General features: G+C 45.0%; 1 protein-coding gene across 4 annotated transcripts; it reads right to left on the bottom strand.

Annotated features, from left to right (window-relative positions):
* Positions 1-299: 299 nt before the first annotated feature.
* xirp1 (xin actin binding repeat containing 1) lies at positions 300-23,028 on the bottom strand. Of its 4 annotated transcripts, none has more exons than XM_046320747.1 (8): positions 22,637-23,028; positions 19,702-19,873; positions 19,302-19,365; positions 18,765-19,130; positions 18,560-18,641; positions 8,817-8,968; positions 8,538-8,579; positions 300-7,860 (listed from the first exon to the last, which is right to left on the bottom strand). In XM_046320747.1, exons 2-8 carry the CDS (start codon positions 19,836-19,838, stop codon positions 610-612), a joined length of 8,094 nt encoding a protein of 2,697 aa, XP_046176703.1. In that variant the 5' UTR covers positions 19,839-19,873; positions 22,637-23,028; the 3' UTR covers positions 300-609. The 4 variants fall into 4 exon arrangements, with proteins under 4 accessions (XP_046176703.1, XP_046176702.1, XP_046176704.1 ...); XM_046320746.1 differs by having other exon boundaries at positions 19,702-19,929; positions 22,637-23,027; XM_046320748.1 differs by having other exon boundaries at positions 19,311-19,365; positions 19,702-19,929; positions 22,637-23,027.
* Between the last annotated feature and the right edge of the window lie 12 nt (positions 23,029-23,040).

The raw sequence follows: 23,040 nt of genomic DNA, 5'->3' as shown, positions 1-23,040 counted from the left end.
CAACAATGTGATAATGATTGTACTGTTATACCATATATTTACACAGTTTTTCACTAAATGCATAGATACTGTAGCTGTTCATAATTTGCTGTACCCAAAGTGGACTATGAGCATGTAATCAGAGTTATGTTGTTTTTAATTGACTTCGGCAATGTTGTGATGGTGTTGGCGATCGTTCCCGAAATGGTGCAAACAATGTCTGGACAGAAGAATGTATGAGAAATATCCACATTAGAGCAAAATAAGTTGCTCTGGACATGAGAGCGTCTACTAAATGACTAAAATGTAAATGTCAAATGTAAATATCATTATTTAATACAATATTTATTGATCATTTACACAACAGAAAATATATCAAACATATTGCAATTATTTGATAAAAGGACAAAACATTTGACTATAGTTACAGTTCAAAAAGTCCATGAGACACAATGTTACACCAATACTGTCTATACAAATCTTTTAATAATTATGGTAACATCATTTGCAGCTAAGAAAAAATATTTATATGACATAATTAACTAAATGGGCCATACTGGATACATGTGGGTTACAATAATACATCAATTCAATTGTTTTTGCAAACCATGCTACATTAAATGTGTCATTTCAAAGTTTTCCAGGTTTTGGTTGACCAAATGTTACAAAAACCGTACCACCTTCTTTGGCGTTTTCTGAAAAGGGATGACCAGACCTTTGCGTGATAGGGGATGTCACGACTTCATACCTGGTTGGACTGGTGCCTACTCCAAACTTCTCAGAGTGCTTCGTGACAAACGTCGAAGTCTTTGACGAGACAAATGTGTTGCCGAAGCAGTCCATCTCCTCGTATTTCTCACTGACCGTCTTTGTGCCAATGATTCCGGCAGGAACAGTCTCAGGGACAGTTTGAACCTCCAAAATGCTGACCTTTCGTCTTGGACTAGCAGGACTGTAGAAGTGGTTTGGGGAATCAGAGGCAGATTGTTGACCCAGGTCACCATTGGCTCCATGGGAGCTTGGGGAAGGACACCGCTCTGGTTTAGGTTTGAATGATGAGAACTGTGGCTGTGGTGACTTTGGCTGTTCTACAGGCTTCCTGGCAGCAGAGTGAATGGAGATGAATGATGGAGAGGATGGGGAGGTAGAGCTTTGTTTGATTTGGGGCTTGTCAAGTACCGGAGAGAGTGAGGCTGACTCTGATCTTTTTGACGATCCTGATACACCTTTCGTTTTCCCCTCAGATGCCTCCCTAGCTGGTTCTGTTTTGGCCTTAGTGGCCTTGGTGGATGCGATACTGATTTTTCTTATGTTGTTGGTGGGTTGATGGCTTTGCTCGGTCTGCAAGGATTCGTTGAAGAGTCCTGATAAATCTGCGATATCAGCTTCAGATTTTAAATTGGATACAGAATACAAAGCCTTTCTGATCGCCTCCTCTATGTCAATAAGTTTTGCTAACGTCTGCTCTTTCAAATGCATTATATCTCTGCTTGCCTTTTCTAGGTCTCCGAATACAGTCTCTACCGAAGATCCACTTTCCATATCATTACTCACTGACTCTATTTCAACTTTCTTTTCCCCTTTTGTGTGACTTTGCTTTGTATGTTTACAAGGCGTGACTATCCAAGCGGGTACATTCTCGAATAAGCTCTTTAATGAACTGACATCCACTTCCCTGGTCTCTCCCTCTATCTCTTGAACTTGAGACAGGATCGTCTTGAGTTCCTCTCGTTTCCTCAGATTCTCGAATATCTCCATCGCTGCCTTCACGTTCCCTCTCATAATGTCATCTTTGTGAACAGACAGCCTCTGACGTCGCTGGTCCTCGGTCTCTTTCTTTTCTTTCTTCTTCCTCAGAACTACTTTGTCCTCAGGTTTCTGGTGATGCTCCTCTTGGCAGCTCGTCACTGTTATGGATGCTCCTCCTGGCAGCTTGTCACTGTTATGTTGGCTCATTGAAAATCTATCTGTCGTAGTTGGGGAGTAGGGTTCTTGGAGATCTGTATTGCAGCCCTGATTGTGAATATCTGTTCTCCCCTCCTGCACAGTAGAGGGGTTTATCTCCTGTTGCATGTTGGTGTTTTTGGTGACCTGTTTTTCTTGGCTGACCTTTTCCCGAATTACATTGATCTTATTTGGCAGCACAGGGGCTGTGTCCACAACATTCTTCTCCTTCCCCATGAAGTTTTGGATTGCGACCTGAAAGTCTGTGTTTATTTCCTGTTGTACATTACCATCTTCTGTGTAGCTCTGCATGCACATTCGGATCTCTTTTGCTGCATTGATTTTCTGTATTACGTTTCTGTCCATCTCATTTTCAGTGCCATTTGACATGGCCGAACGATGATCAACTGCCAATGTTGTTCCGATGTTTTTCTGTTCCTGCTTTTGCTTAAGCTGAACTGACTTTTTGTACTCGGCTGGGATGTTATTGGTAGCACTGGCCTGAGGTGAGTTGTGCTTTGCTTTATTAATACATTTGGGTTGTGAGTCCTTTGTGGTTTGTTGTCTATTTGATGAAGGTTTCTGAGGCAGGGGAGGGGGAGATGGGTTCCCTGGTTTCATTTTTGGGGGAATGACTGGGCTTTGCTGGTTACCTTTAATCGGGCTTGGTGTTTTTGGAGGAGGGGTGGAATTATCTGTTGCGTAGCTGGGTGTTTGTTTTGAGCATTGTGGTTTTGGCGGTAGAGCCGGCTTCTGGTATTGTGTTTTGTCATTTGCTTTGGGAGGAAGTGGAGGTGGCCTTAGGGCTTCAGTGGAGGGTGTTTTAGGGTTTTCATCAAGATTTGTAAAAGTGACAGTTGCTGAAGTCTGTGCTGCGCTGGCTGGCGGTTCGCCAAGGGTTACTGAAACCGAAGGAGACAATTCAGTGTCAGATGAAGGCATAGATACTACAACACACTGCTTTTTCACAGTCTCCGCATCCCTTTTCTTTCTGCTCCCTGCATAACCCGAGTTCCTGTATAGCATGGCAGCTTTATAGTCTCCTTTGGACACATTTATACTAGACTTTTCAAGATATTGCAGCGCCATCTGCATATTACCTCTTACAATTTCCTGTTTGTCTACTAGCGGTCTCTGCTCTGTCGCAGCACTGTGCAGAGACCTAATAGCAGCTTTTATATCTCCTCTCGCCACTTCTGCTTCTGCCTCTTCTGTCCCTGTCCTCTCAATATCATCAAACTCTGAGTTTACATAAGGGTGGGTTTGTGTGCTGCCGGAGACCGCTGGCGGTGAATCCGCTGTGCTAACATGTATGACATCTGAACTCCTTGACACGTAGCCCTGTTGGCAAGCCTCAATTTTCTCCTGATCTCTTTCTGCGTCACTGACCTTTCTGAAAGTCGTCGTGATCCGCTGGCCTCTGGAGGTTGACGAAGACGCAGACTGACTCACTGTCGTCGAGCTCTGTCCTTGAGATGAGATGTTGACGTTGTATATTTTTCCCGGCACGATGATGTCACGCTCCACACATAGACTCTGGTTCTTTGCCAGCTCAAGGGACTGCTTCGCTGCCTTCACATCTCCCGATACAATTTCCTCTTTCTGTGTCTGGTTTCCCTCTGATTCCGGCCCCTGTGTTGCTAGATCCATGTCATAGATAGTTCCCGGGGTTATGGTATCGCGCTCCAAGTGCATACTCTGTTGCTTTGCTCTTTCTAAAGACTGCAGAGTAGCTTTGATGTCACCAGCTACGATTTCCTCCTTTTCCATAGAGAGAGTCTGTTTTAAAGCAAGTTGCTGCTTAGCTGAGGAGATATCCCCACGGATGATCTCTTCTTTAGAAATGCAGTTTTCAACACTAAGGTCAATGGAACCCTCTGTAGAAAAGACTCTTTTGGCATTCTTCACATCCCCTGGTAAGACGTCTGAAATGGTACGTTCCACTTGATCCTTCTGTTTCTGAAGATTTTTCTTCGCCTCCTTCACATCGCCTTGCACAATCTCAATCTGTTCCTTTGTCATGAGGTCAAGTTCATCCAATTCTGATTGCTGTATTTGAAGACTCTTCAGTTTTTGGAGATCTCCTTTCTCGATGCAACTCCTGTATAAGTCCACATTTCCCTTTTCATTTTCATCTAGTCTACATGAAGCGGTTGTCCTCTGATTGTTAGCGGTAGCTAACAGGTTGCCTATAGTTGACTTCACATCTCCCCTTGTAATCTCTTGACTATCCATTTTAGTTTGACAGAGAAGTGAGTAAACGGTCATCTCTACATGTCCTCCCTCAGATTCCTGCATGATGATCCCCTTCTTCATCAGCTTATCTTGAACAAGCAAGCTTTCGATGAGTTTCTGTACACTTTGATCTTTCTCTTGGTTCGTTGATTGGTTCGTTGATGCTGGCTGGTTGACTGCGACTTCTAATACTGTTGTCTGAACTTGACCCTGTTCTACCTCTTTTAAGAGAGTGATCTGAGGCTTCAGGGTCGATCTGGACAATAACTGTAGCATGATGTTTCTGATGTTCCCTTCAACTATCTCCTCCTTCTGAATCTGTGCTCCCTCGGTTTTAATAAATTGGTATTTCACCATGTTGACGTTTGTGATCTCTTTTGCCTCTATTAAGATTCCACTTGAGTGGATGAATTCAAGCTGATGTAGACGAGACAGCGTGTCAATCACACTTTCAACTGTGACAATTTTGTCTAATGGTGTGGTCTCGAACAGCCAGGTTGTGCTCTTCACATCTGCTTTTGGGATCTCCTCCTCAATGACCTGTGCTGCATTCACATTGGATTCAGGATCCTTGATCTTGTCCAGTGTCTGGGATTCAAACAGCCACGTGCAGCGTTTCACCTCTCCTTTCTGGTTATCTTCCCTGTGGACCATCTGGACAGGGCCCTGCTCCTCTGGCTCTCCCTTCAGCCTGTCGATGGGCTGGTTCTCAAAGAGCCAGGTGGACGTCCTGACATCGCCTTGCTGAACGTCTGTCACACTAACCATCCTCACACACTTCTTACTGGCTGACTGGTCAGACTCGAAGAGCTGTTTGTTGAGCTTCACAGTTCGGTTGCCGAAGTCTTCCACAACCTTGACTGTGGGTTCCTCGTCTTCATCCTTAGCTGTTAGGGAGTCCAGAGGCTGGGTCTCGAACTTCCACCTGGCTGACTTGACATCACCCTTTTTTACATCTTCCTGGGTGACAGCTCGGATCACGTAGATCTCCTTTTCCGCCTTGATGGCATCGAGGGGCTTCGTCTCGAACATCCACCGAGCTCCTCTCACATCGCCACTCATCACTTCCTCCTTCTGGACTGTGGTAACCTCGTGGAACTGGCCTTCCTTGTCTCTAATGGCGTACAGTGGCTGGGATTCAAATAGCATGGTGCTGGACTTGACGTCGACGTTGCTCACTGGCTTTTCCACGGATTCCGACTTGTGTTCCAGAAACTGATCTTTATCATGGATCTTGTCCAGAGAGAATGTTTCGAAGATGAACTTCTTGTTATGGACGTCACCACCCTCGATATCGTTGACACAATGCATGTCTGGGCCATTTTCCTCCTTGTCGTTTATCGTGTTGATGGGACGGTTCTCAAAAAGCCAGGTGCATTTACGCACGGATCCTTTCTGAATGCTTTCGTCTTCATCACACACTTTTATAGACTCTGAACCTATTTCATCTAAGGACTTGGACTCAAAGATCTCCTTGACCCTAGAGACATCACCAGACTGGACATGCAACTCGCTGACATATCTAACATCTTGCTCTGTGTCTGTGTCCTTCCTTATCCTATCTAAAGTCTCTGTCTCGAAAAGGTGCTTCACTGTTTTCACACCAACCTCAGCCTTGACACCATCCTGACTGGTACTGCATAATTTAAAACTTTGCTCCTCACTGTCTTTAATGCTATCCAGAGGCTGTGATTCAAAAAGCCAAGTGACAGACTTCACATTGGTATTCTCAATCGCTTCTTCTTTATCTGGGATCTTTTCTGATTTGTTGTACAAGATTTCCACAGGCTGAGTCTCGAACAGCCACTTGCAGGTCTTGACATCACCTTTCCTAGTCTCCTTCTGCTGCTCTGTTGAATTATGCTGCTGCTCCGACTGGTTGAACTTGGAATGGATGCCATCAATGGTCTGTGTCTCAAAGAGCCACTTGGTCATCTTGACATCTCCTGACCTATCCTCCTGCCTGGTGATTCCTTTGATAACCTCAACATTCTTCTTTCCCTCCTCAAACTGGTCAATGGGCTTGGTCTCGAACATCCACTTGTAATTTTGGACACTTCCTTTGATGGACTCCTCTCTGTTGACCGTTGTGACCTCGTGGAAATTCCCAGTGCAGTCTTTGATCGCATATAATGGTGTTGTCTCGAAGAGCGTTCTGTTTCCTTTCACATCTCCTGCCGTAATGTCGTTTTCTGTATTTCCGTTCAGCACTTCCTCCTGAGATTGGGTGATATTGCAAAGGGGAATTGTTTCAAAGAGATGCTTGTATGATTTAACGTCACCCTTCTCAATCTCATGATCTTTACTTGGGATTTCTGCTCCGACTAAGGTCTCTTTTCTAATGTTGTAGTTCTCGAACATGTGCTTTTTGCCTTTGACTTCTCCTTGTTCATCAGTAGAGAGGATCACTTTCTTCAAATGCCCAACTTCATAGCATTCCTTCAATGTTTCCATGGGTTGTGTTTCGAACAGCCAGAGGGAGGATTTGACATCTCCTCCAAGTATCTCCTCCTTCTCCAGAGCTACTTCTGTGGAGTCTCCTTTCAGTGCTGCCAAGGGCTGAGTCTCAAACATCTTTAGTTTGTTCCCAACATCAGCGTCAGGCACAACTTCGACCACTGTCCCCTGAAACCGGTCTTCTATGCCTTCCTCTCGGATGGAGTTGAACGGCTGAGTCTCAAACATCCATCTCTTCCTGTCCACCCCTCCTTTTTGCCCTTCCTCCAGCGATATCCCCCGGATGATCTGCATCCCAGATGTCTCCTTGTTGATGATGTCCAGAGGCTTTGTTTCAAAGAGCCAGCGTGCCGTACTAATGTTGCTGCTACAGATCTCCTCTCTGCAGATGGACTTAATCTTGTGGATGTTGCCGCTTGCGTCTCTGAGGGCGCAGCAAGGATCAGCCTGGAAGAGCTTCACTGTCTTCCTCACATCTCCTTTCTGCTCCTGGAGCTCTGACTTCAGCTTGAGGAAGCTCTGGTCCTCTACAGAGCTACAACGGCCTAAGGCGTCCAGTGGCTTGGATTCGAAGAGTAGCCGAGTTCCTCTCACGTCTCCAATCTGCATTGGTTCCTTGAGAACAGCCTCGACCAGCTCGCCCTCCTCTGGCTGGAGTTTGTTGAGTGTATCCATGGGCTGGGTCTCAAACAGCCAAGTCGATGTCCGGACATCCCCTCGGACAGAACTCTGCCTTTGGACAATCTGTTGGGTTCCGTCCACCATGCAGTGCTCGAACATGGAGGATGTTCCTCTGACATCACCGCCTTGAAGAGTCTCATCTTCCAGAAGCTTCTTGGTCATGTGGGGGTGGTCCCCGATGTTGTCCAGGGTCCAGTTCTCAAAGATCCACCTCATGGACTGGACCTCACCCTGGTACCCCGCATCAGCTGCAGTCTGGGCACCTCCGGATTGCATCGCCGCAACCAACTCATCATCGACTACATCATTGATGTTTTCCCTCAGGTCTGGGTGAATGTGTTTGAAGAGTCTTTTCAGCTCGTTCTTCTGTCGCTGTTGGTAGAATGTCGAGAAGGTTTCCTTTGGTGGGGGCACGGGGATGAAGGCTTGGTTGGGGCCACCTACGGCTGGGAACTCTTCATAGTTCTGAGGTCTGGGTGGGATAGGGGGAGGTGGAGGCAGAAGCAGGTCATCTTCCTCGTGACATGCTTCTGAAACTGTGTTTTTTGGGGCTATCTCGGCCATCTTAGAATGAAAAGAGAAAAGGGTCTTTGTGTTATTGTGAGTATTCAGTCGGTTAGAGAGTAGTATTAGTTAAGGTATGAGAAAATGTTAGGTAGCCATGCGTGTAGCAATTGAAGCCATACTTTACCTTTTTCTCTGTGCTTGTTCGATGTCTTTCACAGCAAACCATCTTCACTCAAGCTAAGGTTAGCCAAACTTCACGCCAGTTAGTAGAGCAGCGCTAATGCCTATGTCTTAAAGTCACTGAGTAGTGTTTGACGCAAGGTATTTCTTTCAGTTTCTGTTATTGCCTTGTGTTTGCTTTTCATATCAATATTATACATTTACCAAGTAGAAAAACTGCCATGTTAAAATGTGGACAGATTTAAGTATATTACAGTATTTATTTGACCGAGTTCGGGTAATAATGATGATTTTTTAAACTAGGCAAGTCAGTTAAGAACAAATTCTTAATTTCAATGACGGCTTAGGAACAGTGGGTTAACTGCCTGTTCAGGGGCAGTTACTAGTCCAACGCTCTTAACCACTAGGCTACGCTGCCCACCCTGCTGCCCCATTGTTAATGTGACCACCATCATCACCAGTGTTATGCAAAACACAATCCATCTCTCCAGTTGGATCTTTTTTTATATTCATTTCACAGCACTCACACATTGTGTTAGATTAACATATTATACCTTGCTGCCTGTAGTCCTCTTTCCTGAGGAACTGCTGGATTTCTGTTGAATGAAAACAAAGCAATTTACAATTCAGATAATCATTTCGTTCAAATGTATGCTTGAAAAGTAATGCAACTCATTTTGAATCCTGAGAATGATGGCTATTCCCCCGGTCTGCCTGGCATTTGAACCCAGTGTGTGTGTGTGTGTGTGTATAATTTTGTGCATGTATGTGTGTCCGGCCCTGTGTCCGTCTTTGTGGTGTGTGGAGGAATGGGAGGAATGCCAGGCACTCACTGTGTGTGTGGAGCTTCCCGGGGATTCGGCAGCTGCTACTCTTGACAGGTATAGGGCTGATCTGTCTCTTACTGAGCTGGAGGTCCTCTCTCTGTCTCGACCTTGTCTTGACGGGGTGTCTCTATAACTCAGCTGGAGACTCCTCTTGTCATCTACAACACAGACATATATAGATTGATTGATTAGGAATTGATTTCTTGAAAGCTTCTGATAATGTTGATCAATGTCATCTGGGTCTAATCTTGTATCCTAACCTATACCGTATCTACAGCTCCAGTAACATACAATACATGTTGGTAGTCTATTATAAACTGGGTGGTTCGATCCCTGAATGCTGATTGGCTGACAGCCATGGTATATCAGACCGTATACTCCACGTTGCGTTGTCCCTAAGAAACAGCCCTTAGCCGTGGTATATTGGCCATATACCACACCACCTCGGGCCTTATTGCTTAAGAACAACTTTTAATTATTAAAAGACACACAATTGTAAAATTAGCACATGATTGAAAGGAATGACATGTCTGGTTGTTTTAAGGTTCAGTGTAGTCAAAAACGTGATTGTCCTGTGTTTTATATATATTTTGACACTTTGAGGTTGGAATAATAATGTGAAAATTATTATAATTCCCTATTAGTGTAAGAGTGGTTTGAAAAGACTGCCTGAAATTTCAGCCTGTTTTTGGTAGGATGGAGTTTTCGACCAATAAGAAAGAGAGTTCCAAACCTCTCTGCCAATCACAGCTAGTTTTCATTTTTCCCCCTCCCCACTCAGGCCACTCACAGACAGTCCTAACAAAATTCTCACTAGAGAAATTTCTCTTTGCTAAAAAGCTATTTTTGTTTCTTTTTGACATTTTTTGTTGTTGTTTGTTAACTATCACGTTAAGTTACTTAATTGTTACCCAGAAAGGATTCAATATTGAGATTAAAAGACAAAAGGCTGTATAAGACCTTTTAATGTTTAATTTAATATAGTAGACTCTTTTTTTGTTGATTTACATACAGTACGGTAACAGTCAGTGTAAAAGTGCAGTGACCCACATAAGGACAGTGATATTTCTGTGCACCATGGTATGGTATGCACCGCACAGCATTAATAAACTGTGTCTCTGTTGTTGGCTATGCTGAGGGTTGGCTGATAATGGAGTCTATATATATATATATATAGCTGGGAGGTGTTGGAATGTGTGGCTATCCTATCTGTTTGCTATTGTTACACTGTAGGAACTATTCCCTCTTAGACATGGGCCTTTATATGCCATTAGGACTGACTCTGCACAATAATCGACCTTTAGAACCCAAAAATTTAAAATAATGTAACAGGCAGTAATGTAGTAACTTCATTATCAAGTGTCGCTGCATTATCTGTTGTTACAGATACAAACACATATCGTTGCTAAAATAATGGAATATATACACTTAGAAAACATGCCTTTAACATGAAAAATGAGTAATTTCTGTTTAATGAATGGCTAGACCTAACCAACACCAGAGAAAGGACCTGTACATTAGCAAAAACTAGAGATCGATGGATGTTCTGGTCGTTCTGGAATGACAAACAAAATGTCCTGCCGCAACACACAGCTACAACCTGCCACCAGTTGCCTTAGACACTCAACAAACGCCATCCCATTGGCTGACCATCACGACTTGGAGGAAGAAACTAAAAACAACAACAACTGCTCGCTCAGCTGGAGCGACCACTGATTTTGTTTTAAGCACATTGTTGGTGTGACTCACCTCCATTACAGCCATCCATACCTGACCAAAACACAACAGCTCAGAAGAATGCCTGAATGGAATACTAGATACTAGAACTAGAACGTTAGAATGCTTGTAATTCTATCTCGGCAGCCAGGTTTTCCCCATTTAAACACAAAGGGGTTGAGTGGTGTTTCACAGCTATTTCACATCTATGTTTAAAAATATATATATTTGACCTTTATTTAACTTGTCAAGTCAGTTAAGAACAAATTCTTATTTTCAATGACAGCCTAGGAACACTTTGTTAACTGCCTGTTCAGAGGCAGAACAACAGATTTGTACCTTGTCAGCTCGGGGATTTGATCTTGCAACCTTCCGGTTACTAGTCCAACGCTCTAACCACTAGGCTACGCTGCCGAGTTGTGTGCCACGAGATGTCCTATTCACTAGAGGCACATATAACACATATTGAGGCAAACATCTACACTAGCATGTAATACAAAACCTCATCCCAATTTCGAAATAAACATTGAAACAATAGCAGCCCCAACCACTGAACGCCACGAGCCCCAGTGTGTATAGGAGTATTTTCACACTGTTCTGTCAGTCCAAACAACAGTAGCTAAGCCCCTGCAGGCCTGCTTTTAAGGGGTCAGCAGTAGCCTGGGCCCTGCTGGATAGACCCCTCATCTGTAACTAATGTCCAGATTCGAACATACCTCTGTCCGTTTTCACGCAGTAAGCTCTTGCCGGACAAAAGGATGGGTCAGCTTACTGGCGTCACCCATAGCTCGGTGAGCAGATGGAATGAGACAACATAATGTCATGCGAGTTGTGACTGAGGTCATAACCCCAGAGATGTGCCTGGGTCTAAGCTGAACACTTAGTGGGAACACAATAATAATGCTATTGATGCTTATTGATCAGCTATTGATAAAGGTGTTGGTCACTATTGGTTATGTCCTTTGACCTATGCTAATGGTTATCTCACAGTTTAAATTGAACGCTTCCTGGGAATATGGTAACAATTATCATGCTATTGATGCTCATTGATCAGCTATTGATAAAGGTGTTGGTCACTATTGGTTATGTCCTTTGACCTATGCTCTATTGATAACTCACAGTTTAAATGTTTATTAATCAAGAGTTATTAATAAGTTAAGTTGAAGATGAGAGGTAATTGGGGTTAAAACAGAAGATTTATTATTATTATATTAGGTATTTCGTCACTAGTTACCACAGCCACAAAGTCACAAACACCCACCTAATTCTGCCATTTCTCTTCTTAAAATTCAGATTTTTTTTACCTAACCTTAACCACACTTTTAACCTTACGGCTAACCCTAACCTTAAATTGTAGATTTCATGAATTTTTGACGACATAATCCATTTATGATTTTTGTGTCTGTGGTAACTAGTGACAACTATTAATGTAATCACCGAGTGTTTCCTGATGATTCCCCTTGACTTTTGCCGCTGTACAGAGGAGGAAACTTAAAAATACAACTATGGACAAATCTCAACTGAAGTATTCTTTAATATGTTCGCTAGCGAGCTGTCTGGCAAAGTGCACATTTAGCCAAGCCAGCATAGCTTTGAGTTATTTCACACGGTCAGACACCTCAAAGGGGTCTGGCTCTTCCAGTCTAGCTATCCCCTTCTCTATCTGCACAGGAATGGAGAGAGAAGCTATTAGCAGATCGGAAATGTGGGGATGTTGCACTACTGACAGCTGTCCAAATGAAGGCTAAATGCAGTAGGTATTTGTTCCCAACCAACCAGCTCAGCTGCTTTCGATTGTAGCTACAGATTCAGGTCATAAAACGACTACCGATTTACAAAATGGTTGTCTAGGAAAATACCCCCCCCCAAAAAAAAATGTCACCAGACTTTAAAAAACGTGCTGATTTTTAAATGGAATCGATACCAACTGTCAGCTTAGTAACCGGGGGGGGGGGATCAAATAAAATACATTGTGATGTCATTACTATTGCTCTTGCTCCACATCAACTCTATCACAATGCATTTAGGTTTCCAGAGAGGAGGTCTGTAATTGGTCAACCATGACCTCTGATCCTCCATTCTTGTCATGTCTAAGGATTTAGGGTCTGAGAGACGATAGCCACTTACTTGAGAAATTGCAAATATGGCCCACGGGAAAAAAACCTCTAAGACACTTGGTTCCATGACCTTGGGTGGTTGGCTGCATATAGCAGCCTTCTTAATATGACTCCCAAGTGTGTGCAGACACGCACACACACACACACACATTAGATACCAGTGTGTGACAAAGACAGGGTGGTCAAGGGGCAGGATTTGATCCATCAAACGGTGACTACGACCCATCAGTTAAGATTAAGTTGTCACTTCCCCCCTTTTTTATACTAATATTTGCTATTAAATGAAAGGATATTTAGAATAATGAATTACACTAAACTCTGCAGACGTAACGTTGATGCAGACAACGTGAAATGGACCGGCAATGTATGTTTGGTCTAAATTATTAATATTTTTGATGACAGATTAGTTATTTCCTTTGCTTCGAAAATCCTCATATCCCCATATCAAAATACCCCCATATCCACATATCAAAATATTCCCATATCCCATATCCCCATATCAAAATACACCCATATCAAAATACCCCCATATCCCCATATCAAAATATTCCCATATCCCCTTATCCACATATCAAAATATTACCATATCCCCATATCAAAATATCCCCATATCAAAATATTCCCATATCCACATATCAAAATATTCCCATATCAAAATATTCCCATATCCCCATATTCCCATATCTCCATATCAAAATATTCCCATATCAAAATATTCCCATATCAAAATATTCCCATATCCACATATCAAAATATTCCCATATCAAAATATTCCCATATCCACATATCAAAATATTCCCATATCAAAATATTCCCATATCCCCATATCAAAATATTCCCATATCTCCATATCTCCATATTCCCATATCAAAATATTCCCATATCCACATATCAAAATATTCCCATATCTCCATATCTATATACCTTTCATATTCCCATATCCCCATATTCCCATATCCCCATATCAAAATATTCCCATTTCCCCATATCTCCATTTCCCCATATCCCCAAATCCCAATTCTCATTTAACTCACTGTCATCTTTTATCAGGCTGAAACACCAGCTTTTGTCTTATTGACATGGCACTACAAAGCCTCCTCGTCGACTGGAACTAAAAGAAAGTACTCTACAGCACCATTCATATAGAATAAACTTGTTTAATTTAAACTAAACACTTCTGTAAGTGAATCCATAATACTTACAAACAATACAGCAAGTGTAGTTGTTATTCTCCCACTGTGGTTGTCTCTCTGAATACAGATCAAACCGCTGGTTGTCGGCTGACACAGTTCCTGTGATGGCTCTAGGATAGTTTGTATTTCTCTGTAGTGTTTAGCCTTTTTGACTGTGGATGTTCCCCTCTCTCTCTCTCTCTCTCTCTCTCTCTCTTTCTCTGTCTGCCTGTCGTGTCACTGTGCCTCTCTTTAGTCTCTAGTCCTGTGGCTCTAGTGACAGCTGATTTTTATCAGGACTGCCCCCCCCCCGCTGGGACCGTTGGATCTATTTTGGGAGGGTGGGTGGCGGTGTGTTGGGGCATTCTGTTAGTCACTGAGAGACTGGACTAGGGCACCCCCTCCTCACACTGTCACCCCTCATCCTCACCCCTTCACACCCCCTCCTCACACTGTTACCCCTCATCCTCACCCTTCTCACCCCCTCACACTGTCACCCCTCATCCTCACCCTTCTCACCCCCTCCTCCCATTGCCATAGAGATACCGTCACCTCACCCCCCCTCACCCCCTCCTCTCATTGCCATAAAGATACTGTCACCCACTCCTCACTCCCTCCTCCCATTCTGATAGCTAACACCCCCCCCATCCCATTCCCAAAGCTACCCCCATCATCAGGCACTGCATGGAGAAGGATCTGCAGTCCCAGTGATGCTCAGTGGGCGCTGGGCAAGACAATACAAAAATAAAACAGTCAACTGCTGTGCTACTACTGTGCAACTGCTATTTTGGTCAAGTGGCACACTGATAATGTAGACTGAAATACGATTAGCTCTCAGGGGCTGATAATGTAGTCTGAAACATGATTATCTCTCAGATGCTGATAATGTAGACTGAAATACAATTAGCTCTCAGGGGCTGATAATGTAGACTGAAACATGATTATCTCTCAGTGGCTTTATTGCTGTATTTGCTCATAAAAACTAAAAGAGGAGATTATGAAGAGGAGATAATCTGAGGTGATTCATATGCTTGAGGAATGGAGATATCTTTATCAGAGAAAGTATTGTCTGAGTATTGGTGTCCTAACATGATCCTGACATTTTGTAGGGGTGATGTTATGTTGCCCAAGATCACTTGGGACCCCACATCTACTTTTTCTTTTGTCTCCAGTATAGGGGCTGATTATGGGGGTAGCTATGGGAATGAGATGGGATGGTGGTAGCTATGGGAATGAGATGGGATGGGGGTAGCTATGGGAATGAGATGGGATGGGGGTAGCTATGGGAATGAGATGGGATGGGGGTAGCTATGGGAATGAGATGGGATGGGGGTAGCTATGGGAATGAGATGGGATGGGGGTAGCTATGGGAATGAGATGGGATGGTGGTAGCTATGGGGATGAGATGGGATGGGGGTAGCTATGGGAATGAGATGGGATGGTGGTAGCTATGGGAATGAGATGGGATGGGGGTAGCTATGGGAATGAGATGGGATGGTGGTAGCTATGGGAATGAGATGGGATGGTGGTAGCTATGGGAATGAGATGGGATGGTGGTAGCTATGGGAATGAGATGGGATGGTGGTAGCTATGGCAATGGGAGGAGGGGGTGAGGAGGGGTGAGGATGATGGGTGACAGTGAGGAGGGGGTGAGGAGGATGGGGTGAGGAGGGGGTGAGGAGGATGATGGGTGACAGTGTGAGGGGGAGGGGGTGAGGGATGGGGGTGAGGATGATGGGTGACAGTGTGAGGAGGGGGTAAGGATGATGGGTGACAGTGTGAGGAGGGGGTGAGGAGGGAGGATGTGGGTGACAGTGTGAGGAGGGGGTGAGGAGGGGGATGATGGGTGACAGTGTGAGGAGGGGGTGAGGAGGGGTAAGGATGATGGGTGACAGTGTGAGGAGGGGGTGAGGAGGGGTAAGGATGATGGGTGACAGTGTGAGGAGGGGGTGAGGAGGGGTAAGGATGATGGGTGACAGTGTGAGGATGATGGGTGGTGAGGAGGGGGTGAGGATGATGGATGATGGGTGACAGTGTGAGGAGGGGGTGAGGAGGGGTAAGGATGATGGGTGACAGTGTGAGGAGGGGGTGAGGAGGGGTGAGGATGATGGGTGACAGTGTGAGGAGGGGGTGAGGAGGGGTAAGGATGATGGGTGACAGTGTGAGGAGGGGGTGAGGAGGGGTAAGGATGATGGGTGAGGAGGAGGGGGTGAGGAGGGGTAAGGATGATGGGTGACAGTGTGAGGAGGGGGTGAGGAGGGGTAAGGATGATGGGTGACAGTGTGAGGAGGGGGTGAGGAGGGGTAAGGATGATGGGTGACAGTGTGAGGAGGGGGTGAGGAGGGGTAAGGATGATGGGTGACAGTGTGAGGAGGGGGTGAGGAGGGGGGATGATGGGTGACAGTGTGAGGAGGGGGTGAGGAGGGGGAGGATGATGGGTGACAGTGTGAGGAGGGGGTGAGGAGGGGAGGATGATGGGTGACAGTGTGAGGAGGGGGTGAGGAGGGGTAAGGATGATGGGTGACAGTGTGAGGAGGGGGTGAGGAGGGGTAAGGATGATGGGTGACAGTGTGAGGAGGGGGTGAGGAGGGGTAAGGATGATGGGTGACAGTGTGAGATGATGGGGGGTGAGGAGGGGTAAGGATGATGGGTGACAGTGTGAGGAGGGGGTGAGGAGGGGTAAGGATGATGGGTGACAGTGTGAGGAGGGGGTGCCCTAGTGACTCTCAGTGACTAACAGAGAGGGTTGACTCACTCCTAGATTTGAGGATCTCTGAGGATCTTTCTGTCAATCACATTCCTGTCAGATTTTCTGTCACAGGATGATCCCAGACACATCACCAGGTCACAGAGTCATAGTCGATATCCTGGAAATATGTCACCTCTAAGGAGGTTTGCGACCCTACCGGCTGTGTCACGGTCATACCAGCAAACACTGCGACACCCCCTGTTTTGAGCATGTGTGCGGAGCTACATAGTTATGTGTCTACACATCCACATCTTACTCTGTATATAGCTTCGTAGAGCTTCCAGTGCCCAGGCACACCTTGGGTTCAAACACTACTTGAAATCTTTTCAAGTACCTTATGTGTTCTTGATTGAGTTAGCCTGGCTTAATCAACCAATAGAATAGTCCCAGAACTGCAAACCCCGCCTATCTGGCACTCCAGGCAGGTTAAAGTAAATCTCTCAAAGTCTTTGAACGATTACGAATAGTGTTTGAATCCTGGTGTGGGTCCAGGAACCATGGGGCTGTTGTTTACCTAATGGGGTTTCTGTTTGCTGGAGGCATTCTGAGGCTGTGACACGTCGGGATTCCAGAGAGATATTTATAACATGGCCACCATGCTGTGGCCCTGGCATTCTGACTCGGTGGCAACTTAAGATTGCTTCACTCACTCGATGACTGTGTGTGTGTGTGTGCGTGTGTGCGTGTGTGCTCGTGTGCGTGTGTGTGTGTGTGCGTGTGTGTGTGTGTGTGTGTGTGTGTGTGTGTGTGTGTGTGTGTGTGTGTGTGTGTGTGTGTGTGTGTGTGTGTGTGTGTGTGTGTGTGTGTGTGTGTGTGTGCGAGCGTGCGTGCGTGCGTGCGTGCGTGCGTGCGTGCGAGCGTGCGTGCGTGCGTGTGCGTGTGCGTGTGCGTGTGCGTGTGTGTGTGTGTGTGTGTGTGTGTGTGTGTGTGTGTGTGTGTGTGTGTGTGTGTGTGTGTGTGCGAGCGTGCGTGCGTGTGTGTGTGGTTGTGCGTGTGTGTGTGTGCGTGTGTGTGTGTGCGCGTATGCGCGTATGTGTGTGTGTGTGCGTGTGTGTGTGTGTGTGTGCGTGTGTGTGTGTGTGTGTGCGTGTGTGTGTGTGCGTGTGTGTGTGTGTGTGTGTGTGTGTGTGTGTGTGTGTGTGTGTGTGTGTGTGTGTGTGTGTGTGTGTGTGTGTGTGTGTGTGTGTGTGTGTGTGTGTGTGTGTGTGTGTGTGTGTGTGGGTCAGTGCCTCTGGAAGCCCTCCCCCCCAGACCAATGGACATTCTGTCAGTATCATTCACTCTTTATGAGATGTACAATCATATGTGCAGTAAAACGGGACCTCTATTAACATCAGTGTTCCACATATAGCGGGAATCATCAGGGGGGGACAAGGGTTTGATTCCAGGCTGTTTTTAATAGTCCTTCAGTCACAAGGCACCTAGGCAGTGAACAGTTCCCCCAGGGAATGAGATGACCTCATTTTGGCGGGGTTCCTCCTCCGTCATAGCTAGCCAATTGCATGTCATGCTGACTGTTATAATGACCCCAGTAATGTATTAGCGTGCTTACTACTCACCCACTCTGTCTGTCATTGCCAGTATTACCACTGACTGTAGTAATGTGTGTGTGTGTCTCACTGACGTATCCCCCCCCACCCCACAGCCCCCAGAAGGTGAGGGGGCCCACGAGCTTCGGGGGCCTCAATCCTCTCAAAAATAGACAGTGTCATAAGCCATGATTTTATTATTACAGGAAATGAAAAATTCAAAAAATTCAAAGCTGAAAATATTTCTCTCAGCCTCATGGCAAAATGTGTAGAATAGCATTAGATTAGCTACTTAAAATACACATTTTCTCTCTGTCCCAAGGCAAAATGTGTGTGTGTGTGTGTGTGTGTGTGTGTGTGTGTGTGTGTGTGTGTGTGTGTGTGTGTGTGTGTGTGTGTGTGTGTGTGTGTGTGTGTGTGTGTGTGTGTGTGTGTGTGTGTGTGTGTGTGTGGTCCTACTACTCACCCGGTGTTGTAATTCTGGAACCCCTGACGGAAGACTCTGGGACACCACTAATGGTCTTCCTCCTCTCGCCCTGAACAGCACGCTGGGGGGAAAAAAAACATTAACATTGAGACTAAGAAAAGGAGAATTTACTTTATTCAGATACATTTTTTTCAAGAGATAGTATCTTATGATATAAATAGTTGAATTTACACTAATCACACACCTGAGTGTTGTCCTCTTCAGTGCTGTAACCCCTCCTAGCCCCCAGAGGGCGATCTTTCTCTATCTCACTAGACTGAATCCCTGCCACCATCCTACTGGCTGGAGAGGCTATATTCAGCCTGGTGGAACTGTAGACGTCCTCTTGCAGGGTGGCCTTGGACTCGAACAGGGCTCGCAGGGCGCTGGTCCCCTCCGGAGCTCGGTCCCGCTGGGGAAGATGGTCCATGGAGCGACTCCGAGACAGCATGAAAGAACCAGAGTCAGTACCCAGACGGTCCACCTGGTACCCCCGGCTCTCTAACCTCCTCCATGGAGAAACAAGGCCCACTGACATCTCTTCTCTGGGGGAACTGAATGACAGGGACGCCTGGGAGAGAGGTGGTTATACCATTGATCAGTAATTATTCAAATCCAAGAAAATTTATTGAAAAGGAAAACGGCGCAACCATCACTCACCATTTAAAAACATTTTTATTTTTATTTAAACAAACAATTAAAGAATCTTCTTTCTAAAGTTTCTTTTGAAATCTCAACTCACATTACAAACCTTTATCTTTTCTTCATTGGTTTCAGAAGTGCTTAGTTCCACACAGCTCTGGTAACTGGGGATAATGAAACAGGGTTAATAAAGTGTAACATATATTTTTAAGGTCATGAGTTTTTCCTACTTGGGTCAAATGGTCTGGCCTCAAAACACCAACACTATTGAATCCAGGTAACTTGCATGACTCAAGACCCTGTTAGCTCGCTGAGCTAAAGTTTGGTGTTCAGGGCTCAGGGCAAACATAGTTCACCAAGCCGTGTCTGTTCCATCAACTTGGTTCAAGGTATATGTCATTAGATATACACCTGTGTTACAACATATAATATAATATATGAACTCATTAGATCTGTCAGTGTGAGTATGTTGTTGTTCATGAGTAAAACTTTAAACGTACTGTTGTACGAGCTGAGAGACAGACTTCTTGTTATCCCAGAGAGAGGACTTTGATGTTTCCCATGACCTTTCCTTAACCCCAAATCCAGACAGGCTCCTCAGTGATTGGCTCTTCCTCAGGGTGTTCATCGTCTCCATGGCGATACCTTAGGCAACCTCCGCATCTGATTGGACTGGCAGTAAAGTCAGGTGGCATCAAAAGACGGAGTTCTTTATTTGAATATTTCCACTGGCGTAAACACATGAATATGAACATCTGTGAGTTACATTATAACAAAGAAACACAAGAAAAGTTATTTGCTCCTCCTCGGGCTAAATTACTGAAACGAAAGTGTATTTCTTGACCAGAAATATATTAGGGCTGAGAATAGGCCCATAGTTCCACTAAAAGTAGAGGGAGAAGGTACTGTTACACTAGGGGGGGGGGGGGGGTGATTTCACAGCCTGTCACACACTGTCGGTCATCTGATCCTGTTAATGTTTAATGGTCCTCTGTGCTTTGACAGAACAGTTACAGGCTACCACCACTGACTACACCTGTATACCACTGACTACACCTGTTTACCACTGACTACACCTGTTTACCACTGACTACACCTGTATACCACTGACTACACCTGTTTACCACTGACTACACCTGTATACCACTGACTACACCTGTTTACCACTGACTACACCTGTTTACCACTGACTACACCTGTTTACCACTGACTACACCTGTATACCACTGACTACACCTGTTATACCACTGACTACACCTGTTTACCACTGACTACACCTGTATACCACTGACTACACCTGTATACCACTGACTACACCTGTTTACCACTGACTACACCTGTATACCACTGACTACACCTGTATACCACTGACTACACCTGTATACCACTGACTACACCTGTTTACCACTGACTACACCTGTTTACCACTGACTACACCTGTTTACCACTGACTACACCTGTTTACCACTGACTACACCTGTTTACCACTGACTACACCTGTATACCACTGACTACACCTGTATACCACTGACTACACCTGTATACCACTGACTACACCTGTTTACCACTGACTACACCTGTTTACCACTGATTATACCACTGACTACACCTGTATACCACTGACTACACCTGTATACCACTGACTACACCTGTTTACCACTGACTACACCTGTTTACCACTGGAACACCTGTTTACCACTGACTACACCTGTTTACCACTGACTACACCTGTATACCACTGACTACACCTGTATACCACTGACTACACCTGTTTACCACTGACTACACCTGTTTACCACTGACTACACCTGTTTACCACTGACTACACCTGTTTACCACTGACTACACCTGTATACCACTGACTACACCTGTTTACCACTGACTACACCTGTTTACCACTGACTACACCTGTTTACCACTGATTATACCACTGACTACACCTGTATACCACTGACTACACCTGTTTACCACCTGTTTACCACTGACTACACCTGTATACCACTGACTACACCTGTTTACCACCTGTTTACCACTGACTACACCTGTATACCACTGACTACACCTGTTTACCACCTGTTTACCACTGACTACACCTGTTTACCACTGACTACACCTGTTTACCACTGATTATACCACTGACTACACCTGTATACCACTGACTACACCTGTATACCACTGACTACACCTGTTTACCACCTGTTTTCCACTGACTACACCTGTTTACCACTGACTACACCTGTTTACCACTGACTACACCTGTTTACCACTGATTATACCACTGACTACACCTGTATACCACTGACTACACCTGTTTACCACTGACTACACCTGTTTACCACTGACTACACCTGTTTACCACTGACTACACCTGTTTACCACTGGGACACCTGTTTACCACTGGGACACCTGTTTACCACTGACTACACCTGTTTACCACTGACTACACCTGTTTACCACTGACTACACCTGTATACCACTGACTACACCTGTTTACCACTGGGACACCTGTTTACCACTGACTACACCTGTTTACCACTGACTACACCTGTTTACCACTGACTACACCTGTTTACCACTGACTACACCTGTTTACCACTGGGACACCTGTTTACCACTGACTACACCTGTTTACCACTGACTACACCTGTTTACCACTGACTACACCTGTTTACCACTGACTAGACCACCACTGACTATACCACTGACTACACCTGTTTACCACTGACTACACCTGTTTACCACTGACTACACCTGTTTACCACTGACTACACCTGTTTACCACTGACTACACCTGTTTACCACTGACTACACCTGTATTCCACTGACTACACCTGTTTACCACTGAACACCTGTTTACCACTGACTACACCTGTTTACCACTGACTACACCTGTATACCACTGACTACACCTGTTTACCACTGACTACACCTGTATACCACTGACTACACCTGTATACCACTGACTACACCTGTTTACCACTGACTACACCTGTTTACCACTGGAACACCTGTACACCACATGCTAAAGGGTTACAGGTATACTGTTTATATCCTGGTACATCATCTTCTACTTATGCAATTTTTAAAGTCCTTTACAATGCAATCCAACATTTGCATATTGTATTTAAGAGTTACCAATGAAAGTAGCAAAAGCTAACACATACTCCATCCCTACACTTGTCTGTGACTCAATCTGAGTTAGTAAGATCTTACCGAAATCAGATAAACATGAAGGTATCATTCACATTTCAGTCGTTGAGCAGACGCTCTTATCCGGAGCGACATGCAGTAGTAGTGAGTGCAGACATTTTCATACTGGTCCCCTGTGGGAATCGAACCCACAACCCCATGCTCTACCAACTGAGCGACACTAGACCAGCATTAACAATTAACCGTTTGTTTATCCAGAGATATATTCATTATTAATATCCTTACCTGAGTGGGGATGTCTTCTGTGCATTCCCGTCTGTGCTATTCAGTCCAGTGCTGTTCTGGAAGCATCCGTCACTCACAAGACACAGCAATTCCCTTTGGCCAAAGTCCCTTTGTTTTACCACCCTGTGATTCCAAGGCTTCCGGAATCCAGACAGATACATCTCCTCAATGGAACTCAAATCTCTCTGATTACGTCATAATTCTTGCCATAAAACAAAGTGCATAGTCTTGTTGATATCGTTCCTTGCCAAACCATGCCTTGTGCTGTGCAGTAAAGTTTAAAGCTTTGCAGGTGTAATGAAGGTGGTTCTGTAAAATGTGATCAGTAATCTTGCCTGAGACATGAAGACTTGCGTTTGTTTGCTCACTGAGCCTAATGCCTAGATTTTAGCTCAATGGGACAA

This window comes from Oncorhynchus gorbuscha, linkage group LG22 (genome assembly GCF_021184085.1).
Source record: "Oncorhynchus gorbuscha isolate QuinsamMale2020 ecotype Even-year linkage group LG22, OgorEven_v1.0, whole genome shotgun sequence".
In the NCBI taxonomy this organism is placed as follows: Eukaryota; Metazoa; Chordata; class Actinopteri; order Salmoniformes; family Salmonidae; genus Oncorhynchus; species Oncorhynchus gorbuscha.
Note: the sequence above shows the minus strand (reverse complement) of the source record. Positions and strands in the feature narration are given on the sequence as shown.

Excerpts from the sequence above, each read along its gene's own strand:
- xirp1 (XM_046320747.1), bottom strand. The coding sequence starts at position 19,838 with ATGGAGACGATGAACACCCTGAGGAAGAGCCAATCACTGAGGAGCCTG. Across the intron at positions 19,366-19,701 it reads GTCTCTCAGCTCGTACAACA|TTACCAGAGCTGTGTGGAAC; the intron begins GTACGTTTAAAG and ends CATTATCCCCAG. Across the intron at positions 7,861-8,537 it reads AGAGGACTACAGGCAGCAAG|ATGGCCGAGATAGCCCCAAA; the intron begins GTATAATATGTT and ends TTTCATTCTAAG.